A 19380-nucleotide genomic window follows, 5' to 3' on the forward strand; every position below is an offset into this window, starting at 1 on the left:
AAAAATAATGTACATTTCATTGTCATTACAGGATTTGTCCTTGCTTTTGTATTTCTTTTTAACATCTTGATAAAAAAAAAGACCTCTGAACTCTTTTCTCTTGTTGCTATTTTCCATATTCATAGTTGCCAGATCTGTTTTGGGAGGGTCAAAGCCTGTTGTTATTTTGAGCTGTAGCCAACAAACATCCATGGCTCTCTCTCTCTCTCTCTCTCTCTCTCTCTCTCTCTCTCTCACACACACACATTCTACAATAAGCTGTGAAACAACATGCAGTGCCGTCTAGTGACAGCAACACAAAATACAATGTCGTGAATGCGCCAACTAATTTGCCCTATTTTGATGTCCACGCCCATGGGCAGGACTCCATGATTGTGTTAAATAACACCTGAACCTGCACCTGAGGAAGAGCCCGGTCGATATGAATGCACATAGCAAATAAATAAGTACATATTTGGGAGCCATAGTGTTGCAAGTCGTTGTTTGAATCATAACTAGTATTTTTTTTGACTCCATATTAAGTGATGTGCCTGTGTTTTTTGACTTTTTCATGAAATGCAACATGGTCATACAGCCGAGAGATTGTCAGAGGTTTATCGCTGTAAAAAGAACTGAATCGTATTTTTTGCGAAGAATATCCAATGCACAATGTATGAGTAATGTCTATGAAACTCAAGTCCATTCATGGCTGTTTGTTTCTCCTGCTGTTACACCATCAGTGCTTCACATCCATAGGGAGAGTTGCTCAGGTGACAGCATTACTGCCTGAGGGTGGAGGCCACAGAGGACTGTGTTAGCCTCATTAGCATGTTTGTGAGTGTTTGAGTTTTCCTACAGTTTAAGTGAAATCTCAATCATACCATCATAAACAACTTGAAATGAAAGAAATCGCTTTATTTCTGTATGTAAAAAATGTATTACGTTCACAATACTTAATAACTTTATATTGTAAAAAACGACTATTTTGGAATGGAAAATTCACAGAGGTCCGTGTGCAGAGAGTAGATGAGCCGTAGTTCCTTCACTCTTTCTTGCTGCTCTCCTGTCCTTCAAAGATGGGGTATTTCTTCTCCACCTCGGGCCACGTCAGAATGCCGTTAGCCAGATCTCGAACGACCCCTGGCAGCTCAAGGACCTGAAAAATATTTTTATATATTAGAACAAAAAATAAATCAACAAACACCAAACTGTCCGAGCCTTACATTCTGTGAATTAAAGCCGCGGTAATCTTTCTACCTCGACCCTGATCTGCCTCATGGAGTCTCTGTCTCTCAGCGTGGCTGTTTGAGGCGTCTTCTTCACGGTGTCGAAGTCGATGGTGATTCCAAACGCCACCCCGATCTCATCTGACCTGGCGTAGCGCCTCCCGATGGATCCTGAAGAGTCGTCGACTTTGTGGGACACGCCGTTTTTAGTCATTGCTTCGGCTTGAAGAAGAAGAAAAAAAGACAACAAATGAGGAACCACATTCCAAGATCATCTTTAGGAACATTGACATAGACTTGCTTAAGCATTAGCATTTTGGAAAATATGGTTTATATTCTTCTTGCCACCATGCTAGTTAACCAGCTAGCTTACTTTTACTTGACAACAACTGTAGTAGTAAACCCTCCCTACTAAAGAAATAGTCCAGCAAATAACGCACCAATAACAGAGCTGTTTTAGAATTGCACTTCTCATTTACACAGATTAAGAAATAATATATAAAATGTTAATAATTAAGTAAAGAGGTTTTGGTTTTGGCTAATTTTCTTAGCATGATAACCAAGCTAGCATTTTTAACACTGTTTCCTGTCTTCATGCTAAGCTAAGCTAACTGTACACTGGTTCCAGCTTCATAGTTAACAGTCAGAGATAGGAGTGGTTTAATTATAATACCAATAGTAATAAAACGTTTCCCAGAATCTACTTTAATGAAAACATAACTGAATTATATTTAAGTATTCAAGCTAGCTTCAGACTCACATAACTGCTGGACAAATGGCACAAACTCCTGGTTTTGGCTCAGAGGAAGGATGGAGCATTTGTATGGAGCTACAGTGGGAGGGAAGCTGAAATACTGGATAAGAAAACAAACAAATGAAATGAAAATTAAAACGCATCGAACAAGCATATGATTCTCTCTCTGTCCTCTCTCGTTTTCTTTTTTTTTTTTACAGCCTTCTCACCGTCCTCTGTTCATCCCCCTGCCGGATGAGGAACGAGTGCTCGAAGATAGAGTACATGATCCTGCCGATGCCAAAGGACGGCTCGATTACATTGGGAACAATCTCCTCCACTGTGGGAAAAAAGAGAGGGTTATTTTCCCACATTAGAAAGTCACAGTGTAAGCTAGCAGGCAGGTCTGGTGTCAGCTCTTACCATGCAGAGTTTTCTGGAACCTCTTCACACTGACCATGTCTTTGGTCAGTTTAAATGTCCTGCCCTCTGTCTCAATGCTGAACTCCCTACAGACAGAAACACAACAACATCACAGGTTTTACTTGGAATATAAATACACAAAAAAAAAAACGTAGTGAAAATACAGAATGGTTTGTCGCTCAGTGGTGATCACTGCAGTGTTCAATCACCCTTTTTCATTGAGAAGCTTCTCCTGATCGGTGATGTAGCACTCGTCACAGACGGCCAGGTAATCCAGAACAAGCTTTGCATCCTTTTTGTAGGTTGTTCCGATGGGTCCTCTTTTGGGATCAAACTGGACGACATTCACAACTTTGTGTGGAAAAGTTAAGGAGTAAAACAGGAATCTAGTTTGCCAGAGTGTCAAGCGGTGATGTATGTGTGACTTTCCAGTTGAGTGAACATCTTGTCTTCATTCTATATCTTTTCCACAACTGTAGGATAATTGTATTTGAGGGATCAACACAGTAAATGTGTGTGTATACCAATCTTAAAGATATTGGCCTATATATATCAGTATCTGATTATTTTTTTTCCATCCCTAATATCAGTAACTGTATCTGCCCCCAAAAAACCCATATTGTTCGGGTCCTAGTATCTTCATATGAATCAATAATTGCTAAATTGCTGTATCATGATTTTATCTGTATAATGGGCCATGTGGTTTATCATATCAGACGGTAATTAACTCTCTGATTCACACGCCTATTAAGCAACAGGACAGCTGTTGTCTTCATTCAAACTGTAAAAAAAAAAAAAAAAATATCTACACAAAAAGCAAGCAAAAAAGGATTCAAATGATGCATTGCCTAAAGATTTCCCCTCCAGCATATTGGACGACAGCACAAATATATTTAATAATAATCAAAAAGACATTTTAAACTGGAAACAAGATTTTTCCTTCTTTTACAAGTGTGAGTGACCAGGAGGGTTCAAAGATCAAGACCCACTTTAGAAAGTTGCATATTCAAACCAAGAACAATTCCCTACATTGTTTTGTTTCCCCAAATTTCAGATTGAATGTGAGTACAGAGAAACAGAGAAACTTGCTCTCTTTAACAGATGAAGGTGAATTCTGTACAGCTGAGGTCAAACATTCGGGAGTTGTGACGAAAAGCAGAACACATTTCTGAGTGAAGGGAGACTTTTAAGATTTTAAACAGCTAACTCTCCCTACTCCTGGTGGAAATTTCCCAATAGTAGACAAAGCAGTGGACAAACTTGTTTTTTTTGTGTCCATGAATTACATAACCAGTTTTCATTGCAGTGAAAGCCCCACTACCTGCTCAAAAGGATATGGGTTCTTTCAGGGCTTTTTCAGCCACTAGAGGGACCCTGGTGGCTCTGGAGTGACAAGACAGGTCATAGCAGGCGCGGTCAGCACAGCCCACAATCTCTATCCAGCCCTGAGGGAGAGAAACCAACCTGTCCTGACTCCTCTTTCAACTTTGAATCATCTCAGTCTGTATGTGTCAATAAAGGAGAAAAAAGGGCTTACATAGGAGGTTTTGGACTCGGCATCCCAACAGTCACATGCGTAGTGAGCCATCTCATTCTCCATGTGCTGACGGAAACGCACTTTATCTTTGGACAGGCCCACTTTGGTGAGGTAGAGGTAGATTCTTCCAATGAAGTAACCCAGCACTGAATTGTTTATCACTCCCTGTAGCAAAAGAAAGACATTTCAAGATATATTCATGATGAAGGTTCAAGAAATACATCAGTAAGGATCACTTTTGTAATATTTAGTCATGTAAAAATTCCCTTAAAGGTATTATATCCAACAGTTTAAACACTATTATTACAAATATCAAATATAAACTACATATAGATGACTACTGACTAAAAAGAGTGAAGTCAAAGTCCCTCAGGGCTTTTTGTTCTCAGATCTGTGTTCATGCTGACGGGACGGCGGTTCCTTCAGTTTGTTTATGTTTCTCTCAGAGGCTCAAACATGTTTCAGTTACGTTTACCCAACCCTGTCCAACCGTTAGCCCTAACACCGCGAGGGAAAAGAGAGATGGCCCCGCCCACTCAGGGATGCTGTTCGTAGGGTCTAAATTTGTGGGGTTTCATCACATCACAAAGAAATTCAAGAAAAACCAGAGAAAATAATTAGTTTTGTTACGAAATACTTCAAAGGTTTAAGAACCGAATTGGGCTGTATATCTGAGTGGAGACCAGTGGTAGAAACAGCTGCACATGGTCGTAACACCGAGGGAAAGGTGAGGGAGGAAGGGAAGCGGTGCACTGAGGGACAGCTTTGTTTTTTGGACATCTGCTGGACATCTACTCTTAAAGTTATTTTCTATTCTTTAAAAGTAATTTAGGGTGCTATTACAATGAATGATCCTGAAAAGAAATCAAATGACAGCAACATATTCATTTCCAAACTATTGGTACCACAGATTCCTTTTTTATATTTAAATATTTTTATTAAGATGCCTAATCAATCTAACAGAAAATCTTCCTTACCCTTATCTGTGCTTAGATAATAAACTAAAAAATAATTCAAACTCCATTTCTGTTAGTTTAATTCATAAACAAATTTCCTGTTCAAGCTGCAAAACATTATACTGTATAATCACAACCGTTCGCTAAAAAGACATTTTTGATAACACACTTTTAATGTTGTGAAGTTCAAAATAACATCCTTCATTTCTCCCCCTTGATATGGCATTAAAGGTTCATATAACTGAGTGAGGGTTTTAACTTTGAACAAGAACTCTTATCAGCATCAGTCCAGGCATCTTTCCAGGACTGATATTAAATACACTCATAGTGTACCATAAGAAGTCAAGTAAATGATATCTAACCTGCTCCACAGCGTCCCCAAGCCTCATGATCTGTGCAGACTGGCCACTGGTCTGAGCCTTGGAGGAGAACAACATGATCTCCAGGTCTGCGACGTTTGAGAATTTTGGGTGCACCTTGTCGTTTGGGTCCACAAAGTGCTCGATCTCAGCCATGGTGAACTCCCTGCAAGCAGTTGAAGCGTAAATCTCACCGTATTGTTGTACTGTGTAGAACATGCAGTTCATTTAAAATGAAACAGTTGGAGTGTCTGAATACCTGACACGGATGAGGCCAGAGCGTGGAGAGATCTCGTTCCTGAAGGAGTTACCGATCTGAGCGGCCCCAAAGGGAAGTCTTCCCTGGTTAAACTCCAGTAGGCGTTTGAAATTGAGGAACATTCCCTGAGCTGTTTCAGGCCTCAGATAGCTGCATAGAGATAAACATTTAACACAACTTTAATACATCAAACATTTTATTAAATATAAAACACTTGAGACCAATGTTTGCTTGACGGATCAGTACCCGGGGGTGTTCCCGCCTGGTCCGATGGACGTCTTGAACATCAGGTTGAAGGAGATGGGAGCTGTGAGGTCATTTCCTGTCGAGGGAGACTTGACGTTGTATTTCACAAACAGATCTGATAGCTCCTGCTGGGTGTAGTTGTCCATCTAGCGGAGAAAGAAAACATCAGAAAATGATTTCCATGCAAGCATTTATCCCCGTATCCAGCCTCTTCAGATGTGATGTCATGTGCTTTGACTGAGTGTCAAACTCTCACCTGAGTGATGACATCATCCATCTCAGTCACCTTCTCTGCCGCACATTTCTCATCAGACATCAGTTTTTTCAAGTGAGCTGTGAGGAAACAAAAGTTAGACAGCTGTTACAGTGATACAAACAAACAAATAGACTCTGTGTGACAAGTTCCGATCACAAAAGTCTAAGCATTATCATATTTATTGTGTGAGGGCTCGTTCTTTATATTCCTTGAAATTGTTTGCTTTGGCCAAAAAAGAACCAGACGGGTAATTTAACAATGAATCTACATCAAACAGCTGGAAAAGGCAGCTAAAAAAAAATAGAAATTGGTAAATATTCACCAAGCAGCAGCATCATAAATGAATATCTATTTTTTTTTAAAAAGCCACAGTCTTTGGAGAATGATCTTTGAATTGATTCTGTCTTCGTCTGGAACATTATACATTCATGTGATCACTCATTTGTGTCTTTAAAGCACACACTCAGATTGATGTCTGACTACCAGAAATCAAAAAACGTAAAAAAAAAAAAAAAAAGAAGAAAAAAAATGGAAGTGGATATATAAAAACTATTTTGTGACTTTTTTTTAATCTTGATTTTATGTATTACTATTAATGAGTGACAATAGTGATAATTTCCTTTTTTTAAACTATGGAGTAAAGACATAAAAAGTCCCACGTCAGCACTTTCATCTTCCTCTCCTAATGTGTCTCTACACGATGTAAAATGAACTTATTATGTCACTATACATCTTACATACTCAGCGTGTACATGAGTGCACATACACACTCTGGAATAAGGAACACCTGAAAAACCAGTCACCCATGGCTCCTGAACTCCTGCCCTGCTCCCCATCCCCCATTTAACTACAACTCCCTGAGAAGGTGCAACCAGTAAGGCAGGTAACAACCTGCACACAAGCTGATCTGCAGAGACGTATTTCAAAAGAGGGAAAATATCCCCAAAATCTAGATGTGTTGAAATGTATTTACCAAGGGTTATTCTAATTTATGCAGTGCACGATACAAGTACACAATGAATAGTAATGATAAACGTATACTTTTTCTGGTCAACGTGCTCTTTAGGTGTGAAATCTGACACCTTTCTAGGAATTAAGGTAAATAATGGAAAGCTCAAGGGGGGTGCTGAACACGGCTCATTTAAATCCTTTGAAAGACAAAATGCTGGAGGACAAAGTCACCTTTGAGGAGGTGATCAGCGCGGTAGCATTCCCCCGTCTTGGCATCTTTCACCATGTAGTCAGCGAATTTATCCACATGGCCGGACGTCCTGCAGGGAGAAGGCAAGCTTTACCGACGAATCTCATTCGACTTATATTTGCATTTCTTCAGTAAAGAAAAGTTGGGATGAAGAATCTCAAATAATTGTTACTCTTACTCTAAGTTTTTTGGCACCTACTTGAGAACAGGCTCTGGAGTCAGCATAGTGCAGTCGATCTCCAGTATCTGCTCCTCGTGGATGAAGTGTTGCCTCCACACCTGCAGGATGTTGTTTTTCAGGGCACAACCCACAGGGCCGAAGTCATACAGGCCACTCACACCTGAGAAACAAACCCGTCAGTGAGGAGTCTGTGCATTGAAATAATAGTGTGTGATCTCTGTGAATTCAACTACAGTCTTTTTTTTTTTTTTTTTACCTCCATAAATGGCAAAGGCCTGATCGTAGAAAAACCTCCTCTTCAAGGTGTCCTCCATCTTCACTCTGTCCACTGTGTCATCTTTAGGCTGCAGCGCGAGCTCCTACACATGTGAGGGTGAAGGAGTACAGGTCAATATGACGCATATAGAAAGTGGAACCAAAAGATTTCCTCTGTTGTAAGACTTCGACCTTTGCTTCAAGGATCTTCTTTCTGGCTTTCAGTTCTGAGATAGCTTTGCTCATCTCCTGCTCTGTGGCGCCTTTTCCCTTCAACTGATGCACCAGATCACCCTGAGGAGGAATATCATTCTTTAGCTTTCTTGTCAGACATATTCTCACACAACACCATACCAGTTAACATAATCATTTCTTCGTATTGAGTTTGTAATTATTGTACTTCGAAATCCTTTTTTATTTATTGCATACATATCCCTTAATATATATATATATGTACATTTTAACTAAGAGATAACAGTAGGTTTTGTATTGTTGAATCTATATATTACACATCAGACGGTTTGAAACCGGCTGCACACTGTAGCCAGACGACAATCAGATATTTCTTTAAAGATTGTGACATTTGTTTCAATCATGATGAACACAAGCTGAGAAGCTCAATACTATTTGTAAAATGTTAACTTGATGCAACAATTCAAATCGGTTGTGTTATTTCTGTGTCCAAATGACTATTTGAGGATCTTAAACGCAGACATATTTGCAAATAAGCTCTCTTGTTTGATCATGTTTATCGCAATATGCACTCTCTAAAAGTGCTGAAACTCTCCAGTCACCAGGACATCGTTCGAAGTATCTGCATGCTGTACACTGTCCAGCTTTGCTTTCGCCAAGTAGCTCTCTGCAGGTGTGTTACTTGTATCTCACCTGTTCCCTCACAGCCTCCCTCAAAGGCGCCAGCACTTCTTCCATGTTGACACGTATTCAAGCTCCCTGCAGCGCTCCCACCGCAGCCAGACGAGGATCTGGGTTAGAAGACTGTCGACTTCTGGTTTTGTTTAAGAGCTGTTTCTTTCCTTCAAGAGGAGGAGAAAAGGGGGGAAGAAGGGGAGGCGCGTGTCTCTGTACATACTGTATTGTACGCCAGTCTGAAACCAGGGCTTTTAGTTGCATCATCCAGGAAGCGCACACTAAACTTTTATTCTACTGGGGCTCCTATGGGTGTTGGCCTTTCTGTAGAGACTGAACATGTCCCTTATCAGATCACGCATCCAGCATGGCCACATTAAACCAGCGGATGGTCCTGGGTTGACAATGAGTTTTTGGGACCCCTGTGTGACCCCTTTCCCCTCTCACTCCTACTTGTGTAAACATCAGACAGCAGAACTTCAACAGAGACCCGGTTATTCATCTGGATTTGGACACATGGCAGTTGCAAGAAAATAATGCAAAACAAACTTTAAGGAGTATAGGCTACAATGAAAGGACCTTGAAATAGACTCACCATACTTCCTGTATGTAATAAAGGCTTAACCCTTCTTTAAAAAAATGTATTTATTCACCTTTACAGTCATATGCCAATTACCCACTTACCAAGCCTGAATTCTGGCTAAATGAAGTCAATGTTTGTTCATATGAAGCCGTCTTATTGTTTTTATGTGCAGTTAGAACTACTGTCTGCAAACTTCTCTGTTTCTGTATGAGCAGGGTTTGTTTTTCTCTAGTGTTAACAGAGATTTCCCAGAGAGCCTCTCAGTAGTGACGGAGCATCTGGCTCCATCTAGTGGTCAAAATTAACACTCAGTATAAACCACTTTCTATTACATTTTTAATCACCCTGCATGCCCAAGTTATGATTTATAAAGCGGCACACATTTCCGGGGTGAATTAATCTATGGAAGCACATATAGGACTATGGCTGTGGTTAGATTGGGTCAGGGTTCTTTTCAAATGATGGAGTCATTTTGAAAGTGAAAATCAATTCAACAGCTTTGAGTGTCGGGTCAAAGTGAAAGTGAAAACATTGTGCGCCTGTTAATTTTCCACGTATCTTTATCCAGCCGTCTGTGAGAACAGTCAAATCAAAATGGAAAATCTCACTTCACTTCAAGAAACTCACTTTGATGTCATGTTCCAAAGCGAGAGTTTACAGATTTAACTCACTTTCATGTCATGTTCCTATTTTGCGGTTAGGACAGGAGACCAGCTGTTCATGATTCCTAATTTTACATTTTCAGGTTCCTTCTTTTATTTGAACTATTGTGTTTGTGTGTCCCTCATCTGGAAGCTCTGCAGACGTGATAGAAACATGTGTTGCCTGTGTCCAGTAAGTGCTGGTTGTTTTTATTGAAACTGTTTTCACATCTCAATTCAATCTGCCTGAAAACTGGAATGGCTGAGGCCTCGTTCCACTGATGACCTGATTACATGTCCTCCCTTTTAAAACATTTCCACATTGTCATAAATGGATGAAAAAAAAAAGTCTCTGATGACAGAAACATCAGTCCTGTGCAAGCTTTCCACACCTGTTAGATATGATGAATACATGACATGTTAGTGATTGCAGCAGTGCAGAACACAGAGAGGGTTTGGTGCACCACTGTAGCTTATCACAATACAATTTCAATTTTCTTCCTGGTGATGCATAACAAGTCTGTGGGTTTTCATGGGTGAGAGGCAGACGAGGGAGTTTTACTCTTCAACTGTGTCCTTCTTGCTGGTCTCCTGTCCTTCAAAGATGGGGAACTTGCTCTCCACTTCTGCCCAGCTCATTGTTCCGTTAGCCAAATCCCGAATAATCACAGGCAACTCGCTGACCTGAGGAGAGAAAAAAAAAAAAAGTTTATATGATTGTGTTAAAAGGTTTATTTACTACAGCTGACATCCTGCTGTGTACGATGAACATGTTTGTTTAAAAACTGTGTCTTAAGAAGTAATGATTTGTTTTTCTACTAAGGTCTGTTTTTGAAGAGTCTACAGATTTAATGATCGGGTGAAATACAACTTTCTGCTTTTCTACATTCCACATGGAGTATAGGCTATAATGAATGGACCTTGAAAAAGGCTCGTCATACTTCCTGTATGTAATTAAGGCTTAATGTATTTATTCACCTTTACAGTCATATGCCAATTACCCACTTACCAAGCCTGAATTCTGGCTAAATGAAGTCAATGTTTGTTCATGTGAAGCCGTCTTATTGTTTTTATGTGCAGTTAGAACTACTGTCCGCAAACTTCTCTGTTTCTGTATGAGCAGGGTTTGTTTTTCTCTAGTGTTAACAGAGATTTCCCAGAGAGCCTCTCAGTAGTGACGGAGCATCTGGCTCCATCTAGTGGTCAAAATTAACACTCAGCATAAACCACTTTCTATTACATTTTTAATCACCCTGCATGCCCAAGTTATGATTTATAAAGCGGCACATTTCCGGGGTGAATTAATCTATGGAAGCACATATAGGACTATGGCTGTGGTTAGATTGGGTCAGGGTTCTTTTCAAATGATGGAGTCATTTTGAAAGTGAAAATCAATTCAACAGCTTTGAGTGTCGGGTCAAAACGGAAGTGAAAACACTGTGCGCCTGTTAATTTTCCACGTATCTTTATCCAGCCGTCTGTGAGAACAGTCAAATCAAAATGGAAAATCTCACTTCACTTCAAGAAACTCACTTTGATGTCATGTTCCAAAGTGAGAGTTTACAGATTTAATGATCGGGTGAAATACAACTTTCTGCTTTTCTACATTCCACATTTTTACGTGCCCTAAAGTTTGTCTTGCATCTTTTTTAATAAACTATACTATACTCTGCTTTTGTAATTAGTGACTGTCATACAAGCATGCAGCCCATTGAACTTCACAAAGTGTCTGTTAGACAAAAGAGTAATGAATCAGAAAAAAATGAACACAGCAACATATACCGTAAATAATAAAAGATGCACATTAAAAGCCCTTGTAGCGACAGTAGCCTTAGCGGTTGGTTCATGCGCAACATATACAGATGCTTAAGTCCTCAAGAGCCCAGGTCTGAATCCAACCTTTCCAGCTTGTCGTTCCCCCCTCGCTCTCTCTCCCTCAGTTTCTGACTCTATCCACTGTCCTATCTCCAAAATAAAGGCATTAAAAGCCCCAAAAATACTAATTAAAATCTGGATTACAACATGCCTCTACATTTAAAGCCAGATTAGAGAGGACTTTAGTTTCCTTACAAGAGAAATCTGTTCATTTCCAGAAACACAGTTCCACACTTCAGTGGCATTAAAACAGAACGCACTTTTACCTGCATCGTTTTGGGGCACGTAAAAAACAACACAAAACAAAAAAAAAAAAAAAAATGACAGGATCTAAGGACCCTGAGGAAGATCTCTGATGTGTTCATACTACACAAAGAAAAGTTGTGGTGTACCTCAGCCCTGATCTGCCTCATGGAGTCCCGGTCTCTCAGCGTGGCTGTGTGAGGCGTCTTGTTCACGGTGTCGAAGTCGATGGTGATGCCAAACGCCACCCCGATCTCATCCGTCCTGGCGTAGCGCCTCCCGATGGATCCTGAAGAGTCGTCCACTTTGTGGGACACGCCGTTTTTAGTCATCGCCTCAGCTGAGAGAGAGAGAGAGAGAAAGATGGTTACCAAACCCCGGAGCAGAGGCACATGACGTTTACCCTCCTCGCTGACAGAAATAGATTATGTACGCTGTAATTATGTAGGAACTTACACAGCTCTTTAACGAAAGGCACGAATTCCTGGTTTTGACTCAAGGGCAGGACGGAACATTTGTAGGGAGCTACAGTAGCGGGGAAGCTAAAGTACTGTAGAGAAGAAGAGAGAAGAGATTTAAAGACAAACGGCAGAGGAAACACTTCATCATGACACAAATACAAAAAAAACTATTCTAACTTTTCTAGACCTTTCATTATGAACAATTGTGGATATTTATAAGCTTTTAGAAACTTTTATCAAAGTCACTCAAGAACACTTTGTTGTTAATTATTAACTCCTACTTATCAGCACCTGAACACACCTTAATATCAGCACATTCATCCTCCAAGGCATTAAGCCAAAAGGACAAATTACACAAAGCTTTCACATTGTTCCTTAAAGCTGAACCCTCCTACTGATTGAATCAATTCATTCATACTATGAGACATGAGATGCTTCAGGTAAGACATGGTAGAGCTTTTACTTTTCAGTAATGAAGAAAATCCTTAAATTAAGATCAAAAGGGAAACTTAATACATCCAAAAACTATAATTCATAGCAGCTCAGTAAAGTCTGCATAACAATGTTAAGATGGCAGATTGCATGGACAGAAATGGCAGTAATATCATAAAACCACCCAACCTAAGCTGAATATATATATTTGTCGATTAAGGCCATCTGCTTACCGTTCTTTGTTCGTCACCTTCTCTGACCTGGAATGTGTGCTCAAAGATGGTGTACATGATCCTACCAATGCCAAAAGATGGCTCGATAACATTAGGAACAACTTCCTCCACTGTGGACGACAGAGACAGAGACAGAGACAGTGTGTTATAGAATGCTCCAAGTGCCTTAAGTGGAAAAAAAAACACACATTCCTACCAAACAGTAATAAGACTTCAAAGTAGATCTCACCATGCAGAGTCTTCTGGAATCGCTTCACGCTGACCATGTCCTTTGTGAGTTTGAACGTCTTACCCTCGGTCTCGATGGTGAACTCTCTGTGGAGCCATAAAAAAAAAATAAGACAGTGACCGTGAGGCAAATGAAAAAAAACCTGACAGTAGTCCCACACAATGTCATCACGACTGTGGTTAACTGCACTCACCCAGTCTCATTGAGCAGCTGCTCCTGTTCTGTGATGAAGCACTCGTCACACATGGACAGATACTCCGTCGCTATTTTTGCATCCTTCTTATACGCCTTCCCCAGAGCTCCTTTGTTGGGCTCAAACTGGACGACGTTTACAACTTTGTGTGGACAAGTTAAGGAGAATAAACGAGGACTAACAAGACATTAGGGTGCTCATTATTATGTCTGGAATACAGATTGGTGTTTTCATTGTGAAGTGATGCGGCTGCTTAAGGATATGGGTTCTTTAAGGGGCTTCTCAGCGACCAGAGGGACCTTCGTAGCTCGTGCATGACATTTGAGATCGTAGCAGGATCGGTCGGCACAGCCCACAATCTCGATCCAGCCCTTTGAGAGACAAACATTCAGTTTTAGTATTAAGTGTGAATTCAAGCCGCCACATTTACACCCCAGTGACATTTTCGCGTTCAATCTTAATATGAATGTGCAAAGATGTGATGAGGGGAAAAAAAGCAGTCTGAAAAGGGCTTCAGATCAGAAGACAGGAAACCCTGGAAGAGAACATACGTAGGAGGTTTTGGTTTCAGCGTCCCAGCAGTCACAGGCGTAGTGAGCCATCTCGTTGTCCATGTGCTGACGGAAGCGCAGCTTTTCTTTGGCGACACCGACTTTAGTAAGGTAGAGGTAGATTCTCCCGATGAAGTATCCCAGGACGGAGTTATTGATCACTCCCTAGATGAAGGAAGAAACAACCCACTTCAAAATGCAACATCGCCAAATTAAATTAAATCAAATCAGCTCGAGAGCATTACGTTACACGGCCCAACGCTACAGCTGGGCAGTTTGAATCAATATCATATTTATCACATTTCCAATGGATTTTCATTGTTTAAATTTGTAGTTTCAAAAATGCAAAAACAATAAATTCCTAATCTCATTTTAGAGAGTAAAATCAACGTTCGGAAATGCTCAAAATACAGAACATTGTATCTACTGTATGAAATATTTTCTGACTAGACACGTTCAAAAATTGACAAATCTCTAAAATTATCTAATCGATCACATTTTTTTTTTTACATTATCCTAATATGTTTATGTAGTGATTCACCCATTATACTTCAATGTAAACATGTTTACATAGACCAAACAAACAAGCTGATGTTGTGTCTCCGACCTGCTCCACAGCGTCTCCAAGCCTCATGATCTGTGCAGACTGCCCACTGGTCTGAGCCTTTGAGGAGTACAAAATGATCATCAGGTCGGCCACGTTGGAGAATTTAGGGTGGACTTTCTCGTTTGGATCCACAAAGTGCTCGATCTCTGCCATGGTGAACTCCCTGCGTGGAGAGAATCACGAGTCACGTTTGGATAAAAAAAGGGGCGTAAACTCTCAAAAGGCAGCGAAAACGTGCAACGCGCTGGATCTCTCACCTGACGCGGATGAGTCCAGAGCGGGGAGAGATCTCGTTCCTGAAAGAGTTTCCTATTTGAGCAGCGGCAAAGGGCAGTTTCCCTTGGTTGAACTCCAATAGACGTTTGAAGTTGAGGAAGATTCCCTGAGCGGTTTCAGGCCTCAGATAGCTGCAGGAGAAGATTGAATCAATCAGTCAAAAGTTAAAAAAAAACAAAAAAAACAGCACGAACGAACAAGAGCGATTTATCTGCAGCACTACTCGACATTTTACCCTGGCATGTTCCCGCCTGGTCCGATGGACGTCTGGAACATCAGGTTGAAGGAGATGGGAGCTGTGAGGTCATTTCCTGTGGTAGGAGACTTGACGTTGTATTTCACAAACAGATCGGTCAGTTCCTGCTGGGTGTAGTTGTCCATCTGAGAGAATATTAGACAGGAATGAATGAGGTGGAATTCCTTTAAACAAAGTCCAGAGCAGCATTTTGTCATTTTGTCCAACACTGACCTGAGTGACGACTTCCTCCATTTCCGCCTTCTTCTCCGCGGCACATTTCTTATCTGACATCAGCTTCTGGAGATGAGCTGTAGGACACAAACACATTCAAACAATGCTCTCACAAACAACTGCGGTAGCGCTCAGTTGAAAACTACCAACAAATCAAACACTAGGATAACTTTGAGCAATACTAGCTGGGATATAATCTGCAGGATGGTAGGTTAGAGATGTTGTATTGGCATCACAGATATTATATAACGCTATTTTTTTCCCCCTTGCATGACATCTTCAAGTGACACTATGACATTTATTTTTGCCATCTTAGACAAGTCTTTCAGGAACTGACTTTTTCTGCACATTTCACAGATGTCCCTCCCAGCTTCTTGGCATAGCTCCAGTAGCTGTGATTCTAGCCGCGTGTTGTTCTTAGAAAGCCCTGTGTGATTTCAGCTGGCCTGGCCACTTCACTTTGCCCCTTAGGCACAAAGGGGGATACTCGAGCGAGCATAGCCAACCAGCAGCAGCAGCAGCAGCAGCAGCAGCCTCTGACAAATCTGGACTGTACGCATCCTTTCCTCTGCAGAATCTCATGAATAAAACAAGAGGAAGAAAAAAAAAACCTGACAGCGACCTCTCCTGGAGGTTATTTTTTTAAGGTGACTCATCTGGAAGCTGTGGAAAACTTTGACCCATTCAGACCACATTCACACACCTGATAGCCGAGGCTGTCACACTCACACCATCCACACACACCGCTTGGCCGTGCAGAGGGAGCGATTTGCAATTTGCCCGAGGACACTCCCACACGTGACTACAGGAGCAGGCGATCTAACCCCCGCAACCTCCCGGATGAGAGACGACCGACTGCACCACTGAGCCACAGAAGCCCGTATACAAGACGTACCTTTGAGGAGGTGATCTGCCCTGAAGCATTCACCATTCTTCACATCTTTCACCATGTAGTCAGCGAATTTTTCCACATGACCTGATGTCCTGGGGGGGGGGGGGGGGGAGACACAAGAACGCTGATTTATCAAGACATTTAAAAAAAAAAAAAAAAGAAGAAGAAAAGTCTCATAAAATTGTAATTTAATCCAAACAGTGTATCTGCGACCGGGCTATGGAAGGATGCTAAAGTGGCAGCTTCCATGCATAAAATCGCAGAATCAATATTTGCCTGTTAACAAAAACCCAAAGTTCAGCACTTGTTAGCTGACTCAAGGAACCACCAGGCAACTCTATCCAGCAGCTCTTAGAGTTAGCATAAACACTGACTAACAGCTGTGCATAACTTATAAAGGGACGTGACATGATGATGTTGTTGTATTCATTTTACACATCTTACGGTCTGCTGTAATGTCCTCCGTATCAGTGGACAAACCATCACAGGGTGCTTACTTGAGGACGGGCTCGGGGGTCAGCATGGTGCAGTCGATCTCCAGGATCTGCTCCTCCTGGATGAAGTGCTGTCTCCATGCTTGCAGGATGTTGTTCTTCAGGGCACAGCCCACAGGGCCGAAGTCGTACAGGCCACTCACACCTGAGGGGGAATTATCGCATGTTCAAAGACTCTTTCGGGCAGTAATCTTGGCATCAAGGGAAATCTTCATTTTAGAAAATAAGCATTACCTCCGTAGATGGCAAAGGCCTGGTCATAAAAGAATCGCCTCTTAAGGGTGTCCTCCATCTTGGTTCTGTCGACGATGTCATCTTTGGGTTGTAATGACAGTTCCTGCAGTGAGATAAACATTAAAAACAGTTTTTTTTCTCACGTTGGAGTTGCGATGGATAACCAGGATTCATGTAAAAAGAACATGGAACAGCATTCTCATCCTTGAAGTAACAGATAACGAAAGTTGAGACTCGTAATTGTCAACTTGCCATGTTGTGTCACTTTGAAGTGCAGGTCAACATCTTGACGTGAACAAACACAGCAGAGCACGTTCAACACTACGTTTTGAGGCGGACAGACACTGTGTGAGACTGTTCCGCTGTCCTCTATCACAAGACTTTGAAATGTGTTTGACAGCTCTACAAAGGGAAACTAGATTGCTAAAACGCAGACACATTTTTGCAACCGTTTTGATTTAGAAAACATCAGATTAGTACCAAACCAAAAGACATTTTAACCCGATGTGGGACCGACATCAAATATACCAGAATCAACATACACACTGTAGGAGACGCCTCAGTTTGAAAGCTCTTAACCCCGTTGTGGTGACCGATTTTAACAAACCCAATATTGTTTAGAAAAGTCACTCGAGGGATGAATGCGGAAGCTTTAGCTCGAAGAAATCAACACGGTCCATTGATGATTTGATTTGGATATTTCAATCCCAACACTTCTTATCAAATAAAAAAAAGGAAAAGATGACGAACCACTGTCTTTAAATAAAACAAACAAATCCACGTTGGATGCGTTTAACTCCCGACAGGCAAAACCTGTTTGCCTCCATTCAACCACCTGTCCCACCTCACCTGGAGCCTTGCCTTAACCACAGCATCCGCAGAGATAGGAGGACCACCAAATGCTTGCAGCAAGCATTTGGTGGTAATCTACCAAAATGCAAAATGTGTCATTTGTATTTCTTCAACATACTTGCAGAGAATATAAGGTTTATAATCCCTTACACATTACAATTCAAATGTTAAAGCGCACTCACCTTGGCCTCCAGAGTTCTCTTCCTTGCTTTCAGCTCTGCCACAGCTTTAGTAACATCCACATCAGGAACTCCATCCTGTTTCATCTGACGCACCAGCTCCCCCTGAAACAGAGAGGAGTCTTTAAACCTGTCATTGAACAACTCAAGTCTCAACACGTTTAGAGAGAAAAATCAGCTGATTTGATGTTTTTGGCAGCAGAGTTGACTTGGCCTCTCCTCTTAACCCCACCCTGCAGCAGGCAGCAGACTGAAACGTGGCAAACGGCGCATACATGACTGTAAGGTAGCTTTAGCAGTTAGCTGCCCTCATTCATTGACGGCTGCAGAAGGAGACGCCGGTCGGGTTAGCCGTGCAAAGCTAACATGCTGCAGTCAGACTTATGGGCAATAAACAGATATATAATCACAACCAAGCAGCCGCAGTCCAAATCTTCAACTATCTAGACATAAGAAATGTCACCTGTTCTTTAACAGCAAGCCTCAAAGGGGCGAGAATCTCTTCGATGTTGCCGTCCATGGTTTGTCCTTCCGCCAGCTGCAGCCACAGGCTTCTCTTCTTCTCCTTCTTCTTCTTACACAAGCACGCCGACGTCGAAAAAGATCTGTTGTTCGGTGCGTAGCGCAGCGACTGCCGAACAAACCGGACCGTGGACACCGGGCAGAGGGCGGTAAACTCAGTGCTGGTCCTCAGCAGTGCTGATGCTGCGCTACGAAGCATGGACCGCCGTAATGCGAGAGAAGAATGATGAAATCTCTGGAAATAAGTAAACCTCACTTCCGCTCCGGGTAAGCACTTTCGCCAAGGCCGGCACAGACAGATACCTATCGGCAGATTCGTCACACATACAAAGAGAAAACAAACAATTCATTTAATTACATTTTCGAGCAATAATTGCGTATTCCCTTCTTTAGTCGGTCACACTTAGTCGTATTAATATGGATGCTCATTTATGAACATTAAATTGGAAATTGGAAAATTTAATGTTGGAAATTACAACAATAAAAAAAAACTATTTAATTAAATTCAAAAGGGCTTTATTTTATTAGCATGTGAAACTTAAATTGCCAAAGCTAACTATCATCTTACTTGTAGGATAGACCTATACATGACAGGCTGTGTCACTATTCCTCATAAACCTTAACATTGCCATGTTAAACCCATGGCAATGGGTTAGGGTTAGGGGTTAGGGGTTAGGGTAGGGTCCACCTGGAGGTGGTGATGGGGAGAAGGATGATACAGAAACTGTTGAACATTATGGACAATAACATGCATCCCTTACACAATCTCATGTGTGAACAAAAGAGTGTTTTTAGTGGGAGGCTACGGCAGCTAAGATGCAAAAAGTACAGATTTAAAAATACTTTTTTACCTACTGCAATTGCACTTTATAACGACTCCCCTTTAAGTAAGGACAGGAGACATTTAAACTTTTAAATTTTAGCCTGAGCTGCATA

The 19380-nt window shown here is 41.3% G+C and overlaps 2 protein-coding genes and 1 non-coding gene across 3 annotated transcripts; all 3 read right to left on the bottom strand.

Moving 5' to 3' along the window:
• Positions 1-873: 873 nt before the first annotated feature.
• LOC132994129 (glycine--tRNA ligase-like) lies at positions 874-8658 on the bottom strand. The gene is made up of 17 exons (XM_061064294.1): positions 8497-8658; positions 7804-7905; positions 7613-7715; positions 7375-7516; positions 7157-7245; positions 5975-6051; positions 5719-5864; positions 5473-5622; positions 5217-5379; positions 3899-4063; positions 3698-3806; positions 2571-2715; positions 2362-2447; positions 2169-2278; positions 1966-2059; positions 1237-1427; positions 874-1135 (listed from the first exon to the last, which is right to left on the bottom strand). Exons 1-17 carry the CDS (start codon positions 8539-8541, stop codon positions 1022-1024), a joined length of 2031 nt encoding a protein of 676 aa, XP_060920277.1. The 5' UTR covers positions 8542-8658; the 3' UTR covers positions 874-1021.
• Positions 8659-9882: 1224 nt separating this feature from the next.
• On the bottom strand, positions 9883-18674 carry LOC132994120 (glycine--tRNA ligase-like). Its single transcript, XM_061064284.1, has 17 exons — positions 18386-18674; positions 17926-18027; positions 16892-16994; positions 16661-16802; positions 16167-16255; positions 15272-15348; positions 15038-15183; positions 14784-14933; positions 14527-14689; positions 13920-14084; positions 13631-13739; positions 13369-13513; positions 13176-13261; positions 12947-13056; positions 12277-12370; positions 11970-12160; positions 9883-10386 (listed from the first exon to the last, which is right to left on the bottom strand). Exons 1-17 carry the CDS (start codon positions 18641-18643, stop codon positions 10261-10263), a joined length of 2256 nt encoding a protein of 751 aa, XP_060920267.1. The 5' UTR covers positions 18644-18674; the 3' UTR covers positions 9883-10260.
• On the bottom strand, positions 16362-16496 carry LOC132994716 (small nucleolar RNA SNORA84). Its single transcript, XR_009676737.1, has one exon. It is a non-coding gene; the product is annotated as a small nucleolar RNA SNORA84 (small nucleolar RNA).
• Positions 18675-19380: the final 706 nt, after the last annotated feature.

The sequence above is a fragment of the Labrus mixtus genome, chromosome 19 (genome assembly GCF_963584025.1).
Source record: "Labrus mixtus chromosome 19, fLabMix1.1, whole genome shotgun sequence".
Taxonomy (NCBI): domain Eukaryota; kingdom Metazoa; phylum Chordata; class Actinopteri; order Labriformes; family Labridae; genus Labrus; species Labrus mixtus.

Bases quoted from the DNA above. Each gene is read 5' to 3' on its own strand.
- LOC132994129 (XM_061064294.1), bottom strand. From the start codon at position 8,541: ATGGAAGAAGTGCTGGCGCCTTTGAGGGAGGCTGTGAGGGAACAG. The intron at 2,279-2,361 runs GTAAGAGCTGAC...TTTTTCCCACAG, and splicing joins GTTCCAGAAAACTCTGCATG to TGGAGGAGATTGTTCCCAAT. The intron at 1,428-1,965 runs GTGAGTCTGAAG...TTCTTCTTCAAG, and splicing joins GCCATTTGTCCAGCAGTTAT to CCGAAGCAATGACTAAAAAC.
- LOC132994120 (XM_061064284.1), bottom strand. From the start codon at position 18,643: ATGCTTCGTAGCGCAGCATCAGCACTGCTGAGGACCAGCACTGAGTTT. The intron at 16,256-16,660 runs GTAAGCACCCTG...CCCCCCCCCCAG, and splicing joins ACCCCCGAGCCCGTCCTCAA to GACATCAGGTCATGTGGAAA. The intron at 10,387-11,969 runs GTACACCACAAC...TTCTCTCCTCAG, and splicing joins TGAGGCAGATCAGGGCTGAG to GTCAGCGAGTTGCCTGTGAT.